The 18901-nt window shown below is 40.6% G+C and overlaps 1 protein-coding gene across 1 annotated transcript in view; it reads left to right on the top strand.

Moving 5' to 3' along the window:
* The window catches only part of LOC120931739 (guanine nucleotide-binding protein G(i) subunit alpha-1), a 107523-nt gene extending 90626 nt beyond the window's left edge, over nucleotides 1-16897 (top strand). Inside the window, exons 6-9 of the mRNA XM_040343455.1 lie at nucleotides 5290-5419; nucleotides 6992-7145; nucleotides 11972-12178; nucleotides 15335-16897. Coding sequence (XP_040199389.1) covers nucleotides 5290-5419; nucleotides 6992-7145; nucleotides 11972-12162 — 475 coding nt within the window. The 3' untranslated portion in view covers nucleotides 12163-12178; nucleotides 15335-16897. The remainder of the gene's footprint in view (nucleotides 1-5289; nucleotides 5420-6991; nucleotides 7146-11971; nucleotides 12179-15334) is intronic.
* The last annotated feature ends 2004 nt before the right edge of the window (nucleotides 16898-18901 follow it).

Below are 18901 nucleotides of genomic sequence, written 5' to 3'. Positions count from 1 at the left end.
AAGGGGCCTAAATATGCAGCGTTTTGGGTCGTTTAAGTGGCAGCTGGCACCCTAGATTGGATTTATTTAAATTAAATAATTATTTGTGCACGCTTTTCTGATGAGTGCAATATCTGTAATATATGTTGTTCCTCCCCTGTATTGCTTTTGAATTCCTCTAGCATTGCTGGATTTAAATAAGGCTTTTCCTAGGCAGTCTAAGTACCTTGCTATCAAATCTAGGAAGACTCAATGAATTACTAGAGCACTCCAAAACTCTGGTAGTTCATTGGGAACCAAAGCCAGCAGCCACAAAGGCTGTGGTTACTTGTAGTTTTCCCCTTCACAGAATACTGTGAATGATGCGAGTGGGTGAAGACCTCCGCTCGCTGTCATAACGGGAAAGGTGGGCCGGGTGTGTTACACCCTGAATATGGGTGTTATAAAAGGTGAACCCCCCCCCCCCCCAAAAAAAAGCACTAACTGGAGAACAGCATGCTAGAAGTTGTTTACAAGAGGCAGTCCATTGGGGAAGTTTATTGCAAACTGATCCTGTTTGAAAATACAGACCTGTACTATGAGTGCCATACGTCATTGTGCTTCTGTACAAGACAGTAATGATATTTAATTGTACAAACCCCTTTTAAGGTTGGCCATTCATTCATTATACAATTTTCTTGTACAATTTTTCCTTTAGATTTACCAAAACCAATATATAATGAGGCTGAACCTAAACACTTTTATTTTGGATGCAATCGTCGGGCAGGCCCTTGTACTACATAGTTAAAGATAAATCTAAAGGAAATTGAATACAATTTGTGTAATGTATAGCCAGTCTATGGGAGCCAGTGAGCAAGGGATTTTGTTAACAATAGCAAAGGCTCAGTTTTGCAGAAGCTGTTTTTTTGGAAGGTCCTGTACAGTTCAGGATTTACATTTCTGTAAACTCAAGCCGATTTATTTCAAGCATCTGTTTTAGTGCTGCTTTTATTTTAATGAAGAGGTAGTGAAAAACCACTGAATGCATTCTGGAATAGCTGTGGCTTTTCTTGGTGGTCATTTAATTGTGCGTTCTGTACACTGTATTAACAAATGGCGTCATAGTCATTACATACGGACTAAGAATGTAATGGGCTTTTACGCAAAAGCCATTTACTTTTAAAGCAAAGAAATAAATACAAAAATACAATAAATATTTTTTGGGTCACAGTAAAATAAATCTGAACATGTGTTCGCTTATCCTGTCAAGTAATTGACAAAACCGTTTAGGTCACTCTAGAAAATGGTGCAAACGTGTGTTTTAGCCATTCAGGGGAAATAAACTGATTTTGCTTTAATTGGTCACTCCTCCGCAGCATGTACCCTGTTTAGCCATTGGATCCAAGGGAAATACATAGCATCTAGGTATTGAGGATATGTGTAGTCAAATCACAGAATCGCTTTAAAGGAAACCTGTACTTGGCGACTATGCAGTCTGCCATTTCGGATCTCTCCTTCTGAAAATTCTAGTTGCCTGGCTGTCGCTGTGATCCAGTGGCTTAAATACTTTGTCTCAGATTGCGCCCAGAAGCGAACCCGCATATGTAAATTGTGTTCCATATATGTGAGGTATCGCTGCGATCGTTGGAGCGAGAGCTATTCTTTTAGCGCAAGACCTTTGTAACTAAACGGGTAACCTGTAAAAAAATGTTAGATCTTTAAGTATCGTAGTTTGTCGCCATTCCACAAGTGTGCGCAATTTTAAAGCATGATAGGTTAGGTAACTATTCAGTGTAACATCCTCTTTCAAATTATTAAATAAATTGGTGTAACTATTCTGTGTTTTTGTTTTTAATTCATGAAAGTGTATTTTTTCCCCCCAAAAATTGCAATTGAAAGAACGCTGTGCAAATACAGTGTGACATAAAATATTGTAATGATCACCATTTTATTCTCTAGGGTCTCTGCTAAAAAAAATATAATTTTTGGTTGTTCTTGGTTTGTTTTTGTTTTTTGCAAAAAAAATAATTACTACTTTAAACTTGTAAACAAAAGGTTCTAGAAAAGGCCTGGTCATCAGGTGGGTAAAGAAGTGTGGTGTTCTTTAAAAAATAAATAAACGCGTGTGTGTGTGTGTCTATGGATGTACACAGTTCAGCGTGGGCACAAACCTGCACGATTCCCCCATACCAAGCGGCTTGCTTTGGTGCACTTGATGGGGGGAGAAGCCAGGAGCACCAAAAGGTGACCTTAGATGAGGGGGATTGGGCCAGCTCTGTGCACAGCCATTGCACAGAGCAGGCAAGTGATCGATGTTTTTTTTTTTTTTTTTTTAAGTTACATTTATAATCACTTTAATGTTAGAAGCTCAGTGGTGGTGATCTGACCATGTGGTTAATTTCATGCAGAACAGAACTCTCATTGATTACACTGCTTGTAACACAATCTGTAATTGGAGGAAAGAATCCTGTGACCGATCAGGCTCTCGGGTTTTTTACAGATGATGTTACAAACAGTGCAATCAATGAAATAACGTTTCTCATTGGAGGAGGAAGCAAGGGGTGTACCCCTATCAGACAAACTGCACTGCTGTTTTGCCTAAAGACCCGAAGCTGTTAACCATTGTAGCCCCAGAAGTTCAGAGCCAGGAAAGAGTTGGAAAACCCCATCCCAACCCCCTTTTGTGCAATGCGTTCCTGCAGCTTATTCTGCCAGCTAGCATTATGAGTTGGCCTCACAGCAGAGTTCTGTGCCATCCAGATAGTTGTCTTCTGAAGTTGTATGGACAATAATGCCGCGTACACACGGTCGTTTTTTGTTTTTTTTTGGTTTTCCATCATTAAACACGACGTTGCCCACACACCATCGTTTTGGAAAAATGATAAACAAAGCGCGGTGACGTACAACACGTGCGACGGCACTCTGAAGGGGAAGTTCTATTCGCCTTTGGGCTGCTTTTAGCTGATTCCTTGTTAGCAAAAGACGATTTGAGCTTTTTTGTCTGTTACAGCGTGATGAATGTGCTTACTCCATTATGAATGGTAGTTTTACCTGAACGAGCGCTTTCATGCCGAAAAACGGCCGTGTGTACGCGGCATAATGGTTTGTATAAATCTGTTTAGAAGATCACTCTGCAGTCAGATTACACAAAACTAGGGCTGCAACTACTGATTATTTTCGTAATCAAATTGGTTGGCCGATTTATTGTTTCGATTAATCGGATAATAGCCTTAAAAAAAAATATATATACCGTATAAGACTGGGCGTATAAGACGACCCCCTAATTTTCCAGGAAAAAATTTGGTTTTGGGATATACTCGCTGTATAAGACTACCCCCTTCTTACTAGTCTTTCTGGAAGCTCACTGTGCCATTACATTACATTCCTCACTGTGCCATTACATTACATTCCTCACTGTGCCATTACATTACATGCCCCGACTGTGCCATCACTTGCCCCCTCACTGTGCCATCACTTGCCCCCTCTCTGTGCCTGAGCTTGCCCCCTCTCTGTGCCTGAGCTTGCCCCCCCAGTGCAATCACTGCAAACAGTGCCATCACTCACTTTTTTTCTGAATAGACTTCAGGTGGTGCGGTGACAGTCTCCGTGCTGCGCGTCAATGATTTAAACGATGCGCCTTCTCCTCAGACTGTCCTGTGTTAGGCGGAACACAAAACTTCCCAGCAATGCCTCTGTTCTGTGTTTCGCCGATCACGGACGTCTTCTCATCTCGTCCGAGGATGAGAAGGCATCTGTGATGGGAGGAACACAGAACAGAGGCGCTGCTGGGAAGATTTGTGTTCCTCCTATCACAGAACACACTGAGGAGAAGGAGCGTCTTTTAAATCATTGACGCTCTCGCAGCATGAAGACCGTACCCGGCGTATAAGACGACCCCCGACTTTGGATACATTTTTTTGCATCCAGAAAGAAGTCTTATTCGCCGGAAAATATGGTATATTTTTTTTGGCCCAATTTCTTGTTGGGCAGGTTACAAAACACAAATTGCCACAAAAACACATTACATGCTTTTCTTCAGCTTCTCCATTGAAGTATATTGAACCAAAAAAAAAAAAAAAAAAGCACCATTTTGCATTAAAAAGTCCTTGCCCTTTCCAAATACGCAGCAGCTGAAAAAAAAATCATGGATGTGAACGTGTCCCATAGGAAAACATGTAAATGAACTGTAGTGTGTTTCTGCAAAAAGCACTAAAAGACGGAGGTGTGACCCAGGCCTGAGATGTTTAGTAACCTAATGGGGTTAAAAAAACAAAAATAAGTACAAAAAGAGCAAATAATTGCTACTGTAAGGGGTTCATTTTTTTTACTGTGGGACAGTGAAAGTAATATTTACAGTAGCGATTTGCTTTTTTGTACTATAAAGGGCTAATTTTTGTTGTTTTAACCCCATTATGTTACTGGCCGATTTAATCGATTATGAAAATTGTAATCGATTCATTTCATAATCGATTAGTTGTTTCGACCCTACACAAAGCCTGCACATATCTGAATATAGTACTGTATTCTTCACTAACATTCTGTGTAATAAGTTATGTACTATTTTTGTGATGTAGTCACTCTTGATTTCTCTCTTCCTTAGCCTAACATTCTCCAGTTTTAAAAGTATGATTTTCTTTTCCAATGCAACTTGTGCTTTGCCTTAGACTTTTAAAATGTAAAAATGAAAAAAAAAAAAAAAAAATCTTGATTTTTTTCCTGTACCCTTAGTCATTGCTGCCATATCTAGTATATGTATGTGTTTCTGTTACTAATGGACCTGTCATCATTAAATCTACCTGCATGACTTTTTACATTTAAATGCCACTTACCTGATGTGGCCTGTGTCTGTTTCAAGACTTCAGTCCATGTTGCTCAGAGCAATGATCAGACTCCCATTTGTGCAGTGGAAGAATCGGGTCTCTGGTTACTGAAGGCACCAAGAGCTGTTCTTCCATTATATTTTTACATAGGAAACCATTTAAGATTTGCTAACTTGACATTAGCTGCACGTGTCTCTTATGCCATTAATTGTAATGCTCTGGATGCATTTAGCTACTTTTAACACATAGAATTAATCAATTACAGGAAAAAAGTAAGAAAAATAGCAAATATGTATTTCTATCTTAATAAACAATTTAATGTTGACATGTCCAGTTTAAAATTAGTATGCCTTTTATAATTCAGGAAAAAGCTGATCAAAATGTAGCTGATAGTCATTGGCTGGTACTTGGCGTAGTGGAAGTTATTTAGGTTTAGAGCTTAGAAACTAGTTCAGTCTCCAACGCATGGAAACTGTCTTTCTGATCGTTTATCTTCTCACTTCTCTCCCAGGATGTTTGATGTTGGCGGTCAAAGATCTGAAAGGAAAAAGTGGATTCATTGCTTTGAGGGAGTTACGGCAATCATTTTCTGCGTAGCCCTGAGTGATTATGACTTGGTTCTGGCCGAAGATGAAGAGATGGTGAGTATAAAGGTTACATTTGCACAAGGTGATATCTGGATAGATGCGAGATATTCCACCTCTTTTTCTGTAGTCGTATCTCCACATTAAGGCAACTTATGTATTCATGTTGCTGAATGTTTTTCCTGCAGCTGCCTCAAGACATATTCATGTGTTTTTTTTTTTTTTTTGGTTACTTAAATTGAATGATGTATATCTTAAGAGTATGGGTTTGGGTATGATGCCTGCAGCTACAGGCCTCATTCAGATATCCAGATATCCTTCTTTTTAGCCGGCGATTCTGCGCACCATAAGAACGATCATAGTGGCAGTTCAGCCGCCTGATCGTTCTCATAGGCGGCGGGAGGGATGAATACCTCTGTCATGTTTTTAGTCAAGGAAAATGCTACCGTTTCTCACATGATCACTAAGACATACACACATACACAGCAACAAGAAAGAAAATAAATAATAAAAGTACCGTATTTTCCGGCGTATAAGACGACCCCCTAATTTTCCAGGAATTTTTTTTGGTTTTGGGATATACTCACTGTATAAGACTACCCCCTTCCTACTAGTCTTTCTGGAAGCTGAGGGGGAGCCAGAACCGCTGACAGAAACAGGCTTTTTCAAATCTCACTGTGCCATTACATTCCTCACTGTGCCATTACATTACTTGTCCCTCTCTGTGCCATCACTTGTCCCTCTCTGTGCCATCACTTGCCCCTCTCTGTGCCATCACTTGCCCCTCTCTGTGCCATCACTTGCCCCTCTCTGTGCCTGAACTTGCCCCTCTCTGTGCCTGAACTTGCCCCCCCGTGCAATCACTGCAAACACTCACTTTTTTGCAGGCGGTGACAGTCTCAGTGCTGCGAGCGCGAGCGTCAATGATTTGAAAGCTGCGCCTTCTCCTCAGACTGGCCTGTGTTAGGCGGAACACAAATCTTCCCAGCAGCGCCTCTGTTCTGTGTTCCGTCCGAGGATGAGAAGGCATCTGTGATAGGAGGAACACAGAACAGAGGCGCTGCTGGGAAGATTTGTGTTCCGTCTATCATAGAACACTCTGAGGTGAAGGAGCGTCTTTTAAATCATTGACGCTGGCAGCACGGAGACCGTCCCCGGCGTATAAGACGACCCCCGACTCTGGATGCATGTTTTTGCATCCAGAAAGTCATCTTTTACGCCGGAAAATACAGTAATAAAAAAGAAAAGAGTAACAATATTTGAGTGTTTAAAAGGGAGAGCTAACATCAAATAATTTTATCAACTCTATCACAGAAGTACCACCCTTTCCCTCAATGAGAATGGAAGATCCGTCAACTTTTTTAAAAAAAAAATTAAATGTCCAGTGATTGGTTAAAAGAAAAAAAAGTCTCATGGTAAACCCATATTTTAAAATTGTAATTTAGAGTCTAAAGTACAATTTTGACAATACTTTATTTTTTAAGATAAATACTGGTTGTCTAAAGTTTAGACAACCAGTATTTATCTTAAAAAATAAAGTATTGTCTTCATAATGTACTGGAAGGATCAGTGTTTATTTTGAAGGTTCATATTAACGGCTATAATTTATTTTGTTTGCCCTTTCTTCAGAACCGAATGCATGAAAGCATGAAATTATTTGACAGCATCTGCAATAATAAGTGGTTTACGGACACCTCCATTATTCTATTCCTAAATAAGAAGGATCTGTTCGAGGAGAAAATTAAGAGGAGTCCTCTGACAATCTGCTATCCTGAATATGCAGGTAAATAACATTACTTCTCTAGAATTAAAAAATGCATTACAGATATTCCTCGTTTAACTTACGACCAGCATTCCTCACCCTAACACGCTTGTACATCATTGTATTGTACAGTACAGAATTTTTGTTTTGTACTTTGCAAATTAAAATAACGCTATTGAGTTGGAGTTTTGTGTTTTAGACCCTTTTTTTTTACAAAATACAGTAGTTAAGAATGCTTTAGAATAATGATTTCAGGGGGAAAAAAACTTTCAACAGCTCCCTGCGTATAACACGCAGCACAGTTTACCCTCTATTTACAGGGTAAAAAAAGTGTTATATGCCAATAAATACCGTACTTGTGATTCCTTGTTTTAACAACCAATTAGTTAAACGTCCTGGTCGTTAACCACTTAAGGACCTTGGGTGTTTTTCAGATTTGGTGTTTGCAAGACTAAAACAGTTTTTTCTGCTAGAAAATTACTTAAAACCCCCAAACATTATATATATTTTTTTCTAACACCCTAGAGAATAAAATGGTGGTCATTGCAATACTTTTTGTCACACCGTATTTGCGCAGCGGTCTTATAAGCGCACTTTTTTTTGGAAAAAATTCAATTTTTTGAATTAAAAGATAAGACAACAATAAATTTGGCCCAATTTTTTTATATATTGTGAAAGATAATGTTACGCCGAGTAAAATGATACCCAACATGTCACGCTTAAAAATTGCGCCCGCTCGTGGCATGGCGTCAAACTTTTACCCTTAAAAATCTCGATAGGCGACGTTTAAAAAATTCTATAGGTTGCATTTTTTTAGTTACAGAGGAGGTCTAGAGCTAGAATTATTGCTCTCGCTCCAACGATCGCGGCGATACCTCACTTGTGTGATTTGAACACCGATTTCATATGCAGGCGCTACTTGCGTATGCGTTCGCTTCTGCGCGCGATCTCGTTGGGACGGGGCGCTTTAAAAAATATTTTTTTTGTTTTCTTATTTATTTTTATTTATTTTATTACTTTTTACACTGAAAAAAAAATGTGATCACTTTTATTCCTATTATAAGGAATGTAAACATCCCTTGTAATAGAAAAAAGCATGACAGGTCCTCTTAAATATGAGATCTGGGGTCAAAAAGACCTCAGATCTCATATTTAGACTAAAATGCAAGAAAAAAAAAATGTTTCTTTAAGACGCTGGGCGGGACTGACGTTTTGACGTCACTTCCGCCCAGCAGAGCTATGGGGACGGGTGAAGGACATTTTTCCCTCACTCGCAACCCCAGTCAGCTGCCGAACAGACCCGATCGCCTCCGCCGCTACCGACGGCAACGGTAAGCGGCGGGAGGGGGGGCCCTCTCCCGCCACCGATAACGGCAATCTCGCGGCGAATCCGCCGCGAAGACCGCTGTTATCATGTACAGGATCCTTAGCACTAAAGATGGATACCTCGGCTGTGGCAGCAGCTGCTGCCGTTACCGAGATATCCATCTTTAAAATTAGGACATATATATACAGTGCAGGGTCTGGAAGTGGTTAAGAGAGGAGTATCTGTAGAGGTTTTTTTTTGTTATTTCATAACAATTTAAAAACGTTGCCATGATCAAGCGGTTATGTTTGTAAACTGCCTTCGGCCATGAAAAATGACTTTTGATTGATGGTGCATGGAATTCAAATGCCGCAATTGGACTTTATTAAGTCTAATAGTCCGCCTGCTACCATGTGATGTACTTTTAGAATCAATAGTGGAGAATTAGTCACTCTGCTCTACACACCCTTGGGCCCCATTCACACCTGAGCGCATCGTTTTTTCCGGCGTTTATTCGCACGTTTTCGCGCGTTTGCATACAGCGTTGTCCGACGTTTTTGAACTTCGTCGTTTTTTATTTTAGCCACTAGGAACAATTATCTCTTTCATCACTTATTGCTATGTTTGTAGATTTTTTTTTTATCTTCTTCCTGGGTGAATATTCTATTTCACAGAACAGATTAAAGCGTCAAAACGCCCATAGAAACGCTCGTTGTCGCGCTAGACGCTTGAATCGAGCATTTCCATTCGTTTCTATGGGAATACAACCGTTCAAAAACGCCCAAATCGGCCCAATTCGAGTGACAAAAAAGGGTCCAGAACTTGTTTGAGCTTCAGGCGTTCGGCTTCGGGCGTTTTGGAGTGGAGATGTGAACCATCTCCATAGGGAATAATGGATTTTTTCCTCTCTAGCATTTTGTAGCTTCAGGCTACAAAAGCTCAGGTGTGAATGGGCCCTTACAACAAAGCTCCTAGACCAAGCGCTTGTTGGCATGATGGGCGCTGTGGCTGGGGAGGAGAGGGAGCCCACGAATGAAGGAGATCAGAATGGACACACCAACCTCTGTTCTCAACACTGACAGATTTATGAACTCGCTTCTGACCGGTATATAAATTGGCCAGCAGACACCAACACTTATTTTTCTGTACATGTAGCGTGTTTAAATGGATAAAACATGGTGAGGTCTGCATGTATTCAAAAGATGTACAATTTTATTTTTTTATATGCCATTTAACAAATTTGCCCTCAAGACATAAAGCACATATTTTGTTAGTCTGTGGTGAAAAGAGGGTGTATAGTATTGGTAGCACTAGGATCATCTTGAATTTGCTCTACTAGATGGTGTACAGTGGAACCTCGGATTGTGAGTAGCGCGTTAAACGAGCGTTTCGCAAGATGAGCCATTATTTTTTATTCTTTTAAATCCTTACTCAGTTTGCGAGTGTCTTGCAAAACTAGCAGGGTTCAAGCCTCTGCGGTGTGCTGTAGTACCTATTTTGGCCAGAGGTGTGGGGGCACCAGTGACACTCTGAGCCGTTCATAAATACTCAGTTCCTGAGTCTTTCCGAACGGTCTCAGAGTATTTCCGAGTTTCTCCGGTGCCCCCCACCTCTGGCCACATGTGGTATTGCATGCAATAAAAGTCAATGTGGAACGAATTATCTAAGTTTCCATTGACTTCTATGGGGAAACTCGCTTTGATATGCGAGTGCTTTGGATTACAAGCATTCTCCTGGAACAAATTATGCTCGTAATCCGAGATTCCACTGTATTTGGGAGCTGATAACTCAAATACCTGGGGGGGGGGGTTTCTGTAATACTACAGTGCTGAATGTTCTGAAATCTATCTGTAAAAAAAATCTGTGTGGATATAGAGGTTTGTCAAAACGATTTACATCTTTTTGTGGTTTTCAAAACCATTTTAGAAAATGCATTTTGCTGTTAATAGCGGTAGGGGGGGTTTAATCACTGAACTAATTCAATAAAGGTTCTAGACTGTTGATTTTTTAGTAGAGAATATGGGTACAACAAAGCTGTCTAGCATCATAGATCATTGGTGGGCATATGTGCATATATAATAATTTTTCACTATAATTTTGCTTGGTTGTTAACAAATGAGAATAAGCTATTGTTTGCAATGTGGTGTTTTTAGTTGAGGTCAGAAGTCTAATAACATTAATTCTATTGGCAGTAACAGCAACAGTGCTTCAGCAATCCTCAAAGATATCTGCAGGTGCCAGTCATTCTAAAGAAAATTCAGTTTCTGCAATCATGAAGGCTGCCATCATAAAGGCTGCATGTAGCCTCCATCTTTGGCATGTCGCTTTGGTATTATCCTGTGGACTACAGAGTTCACTATGCACACCATAGATCAGTTTCCTTGGTAACAAGTTCCCTTGGTGCAGACTGGTGAATTTATGATCATCCTGACTCAATCATCACTAGTTTTAGATTTGCCTGAATTTGTACAAGTAAGGCCCCATTCACAGTGTCAATGACATACATGTGTTGATATGCATTCTTATAAACGTATGTCATCATTTTAAAGGCCTTTTCAAACCTGATGCCTTGTGACTACTGTCGGCTATTTCCACCTTCACCCTTACACATAGACAAGACGAGAACGCTGGTCTTCAATTTCAGTTTTCTTTGGTGTGTGCTAAAAAACATGCAATGCATTACTTGTGGCGAGTTGCAATGCAAACCACTACGGTGAATTGAATTTTATTGAACCGTTATTTTTGACCTTTTAATAAAGTTCTGTGAAAAAAGGAAACTGCGACGATCCAGAATTGGCACACTAGCCTTGTGTTTTCTAGCACACATCTGCAGTCATGCAATCGGTGCACTTGCTGTTGTGGACCTCTCTAAATGGTGCAACCTTCAGAGCCCCGTAATGGTGCAACCTTCAGAGCCCCGTAATGGTGCAACCTTCAGAGCCCCGTAATGGTGCAACCTTCAGAGCCCCGTAATGGTGCAACCTTCAGAGCCCCGTAATGGTGCAACCTTCAGAACCCCGTAATGGTGCAACCTTCAGAGCCCCGTAAAAATAGCCACCCAGATCGCTTATGCCTTAAAGCCCCTTGCCTGCTTGAAAAATGAATAACCAGGCTTGCAGCAGAAGTGGTGAGCTTTAATCCCTTAATTACAAGAATGTATATAGAATGTACCTTGGCAAGCAAGGGGCTAACACCGAAGTCAAGCTTTCAGTTCACTTTAGTTTATTTAGGCCAAGCTTGCACAAGAAAACTATTTCCACTAATGCAGGCAATGTATGCACTTTAGAAGTATTGGCAATTAGCTACTTTACGGTAAGCAGTTGCCATATGTTCAATTTCCCGCCTGCTGTGCTTCTCCATCAGTCAGAAGAAGTGAATCCAAGGCTTCCTCTGATTGGCCTGGGGAGGAGACTTGAACCGATAACCCAATGATTTCCACACCTGCCACTTAGTGAACCGAATGCTGGAATACTACTTTAAAAAAAAGTTTCTATAACATTTATTTATACTCTTTTTATTTATACTTTTTCTTATTATTTAGGTTCAAACACTTACGAAGAAGCAGCTGCATATATTCAGTGTCAGTTTGAAGACCTTAACAAAAGAAAGGACACAAAGGAAATTTATACCCATTTTACATGTGCAACAGATACCAAGAACGTGCAGTTTGTATTTGATGCAGTAACTGATGTCATCATAAAAAACAATCTCAAAGACTGTGGCCTTTTCTAAAACTTGTAATTACATGGTAAGTAAATACTTTGAAGTTTTACAAATTTATTTATTTATACTTTAATATTTGGTGTATAAAGCAAAATGCTGTTTAAGGCCCCTTGCACACTGGGGCGTTTTTCATGCGGTACAGCGCTAAAAATAGCGCTGCTATACCGCATGAAAAATCATGCCCTGCAGTGTTCAATGTGAAAGCCCGAAGGCTTTCACATTGAAGCGGTGCGCTAGCAGGAGCGCACTAAAAGTCCTGGTAGCCGCATCTTTACCGCGGTATAGGAGCGGTGTGTTCACCGCTCCTATACCGCGCCTTCCCATTGAAATTAATGGGAAAGCGCGGTAATACCGCCCGCAACGCCGTATTTACTGTCGTATTTACTGCGATATTCGGGCGCTAGCGGTGAGGTTTTAACTCCCGCTAGCGGCCGAAAAAGGGTTAATACCGCCCGCGTTTCGGGCGGTATTACCGCGGTATTACTGCGCTTTCCCATTGATTTCAATGGGAAGGCGCGGTATAGGAGCGGTGAACACAACGCTCCTATACAGCGGTAAAGATGCGGCTAGCAGGACTTTTGGTGCGCTCCTGCTAGCGCACCGCTTCAATGTGAAAGCATCTAATGCTTTAAGGTTTTTTTAGTTTTTTTTTTTTTTACCTGGTTACATTCTATACATTAGGGGAAAAAACTTCTCTGCTGGAGGATCTCCCCCTCACCCCATCTACTTGCCTTAGCCTGATTTTTGATCCATCGCTGTATACGAGCGCAGCGGCTCTCTGTTCTCTTCTTTCTCGTAGGGCATATTGAGAACAGCGGGAGCCATAGTCTCCCACTGCTGTCAATCATATTCTCAGAGTGAACACGGCTGAGCCCCTCCGTCTGTGTATAAATGCAGACAGGGCAGCAGCTTTCTATGGGGTGCTTGCTGAAGAGGAGGAGCAAGAAACAACAGTGGGGATCCCAAAAAGTGGAGGGTCAGGGCTGCTCTGTGCAAAACCACTGCACAGAGCAAACCAGTATGAAATGTTTTTGCAATAAAAAAAAATGTTTACTACTATAACTAACCCTTTCACGCTGACCGAACGCAAATATGCAGCCTCACTGGACTGGGCTTTTTTTTGTGGGACTGCATTTTTTGTGCATCTCCCTATGACACGTTTCCAGCACAGAGACTGGGGTCTCGCCGAGAGCTCCAGTCCCCGTTCTAACGAGCAGGAACAGGAGCGTCCAATTCTGGGTCACCCGATTGCTGTGATAGCCTCTGGCTGTTATAGTGATCAGTCACAGTGAAGCCCGCCCCTGTGTCTTCTGTGAATTGACGACATATGTGCGTGTGTGTGTGAATATTTAATAAAAAAAAAAAACTAGATCTACGTCAGCCCCAGGGTTAGTTTTTGGGTCAGGGTCAGTATTTTTTGGACAGGTGTGCGTTTTTTTTTGTTTTTTTTTTCACTTGTGTCGTGTGCTTTAGGTAGGATTTAAAAAAAAAAAAAAGCAAAATGTGCGCTATTGTTTCTGGGCTGTACTACGGGTACAAACAAAAACTAACATACACATGTGGTATTGCTGCAATATTTTGGGTTGTTCTTTGGTGGTAGGTTATGGTAGTAGCAAGAAATATACAGGTTACTAACACATGTCAAAGTTGCAAAATTAAGCTTGGGCTTAATTTGTTTTACTCTTGTGCACAAAGTTAAGGACGGATTGTTAAAGCGGACCTTCAGCCATTTTTTTCATCGTTCCATCTTTTAAATCTTCTGCCTTTTTGTTTTAACTTTAGTAAAACATTTTTTTTCTGCCAGTAAACACTTCCCATTTCTTTTCTGGTCATTAACCTAGGCGTATGACATCATGCACAGCACTCTCTCTCACTCTCTGAGGGGATGAGGGGGGATGTGGGGAGCTGGAGGTGTGCCTCTGTGTAAATCCAGGAAGTAATCGGGCAGCAGCTTCAGCTGCCCACAGTTAAAATGGTTGCAGCCAGACTCTGTGGTGGGAGATTTCTGCAGCATATTTGACAAGTACAGAACCACAGTATATATAAAATAATATGCAAATTGGTTGGAGGGAAGCTTAAGAATGGTAAAGATGTTTTTATTACAAATTATTTGAGCAGACTGCAGTTCCTCGATAAATGGTAGACCTACAGTGAAATAAATGCTGCTGCTGTGTATTAGCAATTTTCTTCTTTTTTTAAAGTTGCACAAAACACTTATTACCCTAGATCAGGGATTTGCAATTAGCGGACCTCCAACTGTTGCAAAACTACAAGTCCCATCATGCTTCTGCCTCTGGGTGTCATGCTTGTGGCTGCCAGAGTCTTGCTATGCCTCATGGGACTTGTAGTTCTGCAACAGCTGGAGATCCGCTAATTGCATATCCCTGCCCTAGATAAATGCTTTGGGCCAGATTCATAGACAAATACGTTGCGCAGCGGCGGCGTAACGTATCCCATTTACGTTACACCGCCGCAGGTTTACAGCGTAAGTGCCTGATTCACAAAGCACTTACCTGTAAACTTGCGGCGGTGTAACGTAAATCCGCTCGGCGCAAGCCCGCCGAACGTACTGCGCATGCTTCGTCCGTCAAATTACCTGACGTGCATTGCGCTAAATGACGTCGCAAGGACGTCATTGGTTTCAACGTTAACGTAAATGGCATTCAGCGCCATTCACGGACGACTTGCGCAAACGACGTGAAATTTAAAATTTCGACACGGGAACGACGGCCATACTTAACATTGCTTAGACCACCTAGAGGGCATACTTAGTTTTACGCGACGCATCGCTACGGAAACAACGTACATTTAGATCGACGGGCAAAGCGGACGTTCGTGAATCGCCGTAACTAGTCATTTGCATATTCTACGCCGACCGCAATGGAATCGCCACCTAGCGGCCGGCCTAGAATTGCAGCCTAAGATCCGACGGTGTAACACAGTTACACCTGTCGGATCTTAGGGCTATCTATGCGTAACTGATTCTATGAATCAGTCGCATAGATACGACAATCGTATCTCAGAGATACGACGGCGTATCAGGAGATACGCCGTCGTTTCTCTTTTGTGAATCTGGCCCTTTATTGCTAGCTCCTTGCTCTATAGTCAATTGTAAACAAAGTGCCATAGGCTTTGTATATGGGGTTGACTAATATTCAGTGTCTTCCTTTTTTCTTTTCAGATTGCATTTGACTTCACCCTGTTATAGCTTGATGGCTTTTGGAGTGGTTTAAGACTCTTAATGAACAGCGGACCAGTACTGTACTTGCCAGTTTTATTAGCTTTATTTATGTTCATGTCTTGTAAATTTTCAAAAAAATAAATAAAGTAACTGCTACTAGGCCACACAATGGAGAAGGTATCTTGATTGTATGTATACTGTAATTGTAGGAATGTTATTTGTACAGACATTGAACAGAATATTTTAATAATTTGATTTGTTCTAAAAAAAAAAATCCTCTGTTTTATGAAATGCTTTTAGAGGACATTACCTTTTTTCTTTCCTCGCCTGGTTAGGTTATTTAAAGAAATAATGTATATTTTATTTTTTTCCCTTTTTAAGCATGCATGCTGCCTTATTCTGTGTTCTGCAACGTTTCCTTGCAAGCCTGTAAGATAGATATATATATAAATGAAGCATAATGCAATCTGAACACCTTAAAGTTGCACAACCCCAGGGCATGTAACACAGAATCATCCTGTCGGCCTGAGCCTTCACTGTGCATTTTTATTATCTAATAGTTATCTTGTGCATTGCCTTACAGGTGGTGCCAAAATTGCATTTTTTATACATTTTAAAATCAACAAATCTTTTATTTGTAAATAGATTTTTTCCAGGTGTTCGTCTAGAACATTTTTTTTTGTGGGCTATTGAAATGCAAACAAAAAAAATAATTTTTTTGAGATTGATAACTTTATTCTTGTTGGAACAATCCTGTTCTTGGCATGCTGACCATGGCAGTACTTTGTATAGATGAGTCAGTCTGGCATTAATTTAATTCCACGTATGTACTACATTTTAGTCCACCTGAGCCTTTCCATTAAACCGTGCAGCCAGATGACGTTCCATGATATTCCATTTTAATGTGTGATGCTGTCTTTGCAATTGCCTCACTGTCACTGTTGTCTTAAAATCCGATCATTCCTTCACCATTGTAAATTTCAGGGGTGGTGTGATGTTGTAGGCCCTCCTTGGAATTAAAGAGAGAAAAAAAAAAGTTCCTGTTGCCTTTTTTTTTTTAAAATTGGGTTTTAAAAACAAACCTCAAAACTTTTCAGACATTCTGATTTACTCGTAGGTACTAAAAACCTGCATAGAGACAGTTTTTCACACCTATACCTCACTGTGAGTTGACTGCTGGCTTCACTGTTAGACAATCTCATCAAACTTGTGTTGCTTCATATTTACCTGAAATTCACCAGTAACCTTTGTGTTGTCCAGAACATGTATAAATTAATTGTACTTGTTACCTTCTTCATTAAAGTTTTTGTACTTCACTATATGGAATGAATTCATGGTGATTGATTAAGGTTACAACTGAATTCTTTGTGCCTTGGATGATTTTATTTTTTTAATTTAAAGTACCTAGAAAATCAGATGCATACCTGTAAAAGAAAGGAAAACCTGTGTTTTGTAATATATTACACAAGCTGGTCAGTGTTCTACATGGGTACCTTGATTTTCTCATGTATAACTGTGTTGCTAGTGATTCCTAATAAACCTTGCATTTTTTTCAGATTTTAATTGCTTTGTTAAATGTTGCTCACGTTATGAATTTATCTTGATTTTTATGTTTGGTCTATGCATTAAAATGTCATGTTTTTACAGAACTATGGGTAAAATGATTAGTATGCTTCTTTTTACCACTTAAGCCCCGGACCAAAATGCAGGTAAAGGACCAGGCCCCTTGCGATTGGGCACTGCGTCACTTTAACTGACAATTGCGCGGTCGTGCGACGTGGCTCCCAAACAAAATTGGCGTCCTTTTTTTCCCACAAATAGAGCTTTCTTTTGGTGGTATTTGATCACCTCGGCGGTTTTTATTTTTTGTGTTATAAACAAAAATAGAGCGACAATTTTGAAAAAAATTCAATATTTTTTACTTTTTGCTATAATAAATATCCCCCAAAAATATATATATATAAAAAAAAAATTTCCCTCAGTTTAGGCCGATACGTATTCTTCTACATATTTTTGGTAAAAAAAAACGCAATAAGCGTTTATCGGTTGGTTTGTGCAAAATTCATAGCGTTTACAAAATACGGGATAGTTTTATTACATTTTTATAATTTTTTTTTTTTTTTTCTACTACTAAATCAGCGATTTATCGGACAATTTTGACACATTTTTGGGACCATTGTCATTTTCACAGCAAAAAATGCATTTAAAATGCATTGTTTATTGTGGCAATGACAGTTGCGGTTTGGGAGTTAACCACAGGGGGCGCTGAAGGGGTTATGTTTCACCTAGTGTGTGTTTACAACTGTAGGTGGGTGAGGCTGTAGGAGTGACATCGATTGTGTCTCCCTATAAAGAAGATGACGCGATCGATGCTGCCGCCCCAGTGAAGCACGGGGAAGCCGTGTTTACACGTGGCTCTCCCCGTTCTTCAGTTCCGGGGACCGATCGCGGGACCCCAGCGGCGATCGGGTCCCGGAGCACGGCTGGGTAGATGTACAGGACGTGCCGGTACGTCCATCTGCCCAGCCGTGCCATTCTGCCGATGTATATTTACAGGCGGCGGTCCTTAAGTGGTTAAACTATACAACTAGATTGGACAAGTGTCTGGAAGACTGGAAAACATGACCTGTGAGTGGTCCCTTTAATCTGGAGTGGGGGAACCACTGTGTTGGCTGAGCTTCAGGAAAAAGGAAAAATAATTCAAGCAGTAAGAAAGGAAGTTGCTTACCCATACAGTGCATTCGAAAATAATTCACAGCGCTTTACTTTTTCCACATTTTGTTATGTTACAGCCTTATTCCAAAATGGATTAAATTCATTTATTTTCCCCTGAAAAATACTAACCATAGTTACCCCATAAAGACATAGTGAAAGAAGTTTGTTTAAAATCTTTGCAAATTTATTAAATAAAAAAAAAATCACATAAGTTCACAGCCCCTGCCAGGACACTCAAAATTTGTCTCGGGTGCATCCTGTTTCCACTAATCATCCTTGATGTTTCTACAAATTGGAGTCCACCTTTGGTAAATTCAGTTGATTGGGCATGATTTGGAAAGGCACACACACCTGTCTATATAAAGTCCCACAGTTAACAGTGCATGTCAGAGAACAAACCAAGTCATGAGGTCCAAGGAACTGTCTGTAGACCTCCGAGACAGGATTGTATCGAGGCACAGATCTGGGGAAGGTTACAGAATAACTTCTGCATCATCAAAGATCCCAATGAGCACAGTGGCCTCAATCATCTGTAAATGGAATACGTTTGGAATCACCAGGACTCTTCCTAGAGTGGGCCGCCTGGCCAAACTGAGCAATCAGGGGAGAAGGGCCTTAGTCAGGGAGGTAACCAAGAACCCGATGGTCACTCTGACAGAGCTCCAGCCTATCTCTGTGGAGAGGAGAGAACCTTACAGAAGAACAACCATCTCTGCAACACTCCACCAATCTGGCCTGTATGGTAGCGTGGCCAGATGGAAGCCACTCCTCAGTAAAAGGCACATGAAGGCCTGCCTGTAGTTTGCATTTTATATTTGCTGATTTATATTTATAATTTATAAAACAAATATT

Source organism: Rana temporaria, chromosome 3 (assembly GCF_905171775.1).
Source record: "Rana temporaria chromosome 3, aRanTem1.1, whole genome shotgun sequence".
Taxonomy (NCBI): Eukaryota; Metazoa; Chordata; class Amphibia; order Anura; family Ranidae; genus Rana; species Rana temporaria.
This window is presented reverse-complemented; position numbering and strand designations above follow the sequence as displayed.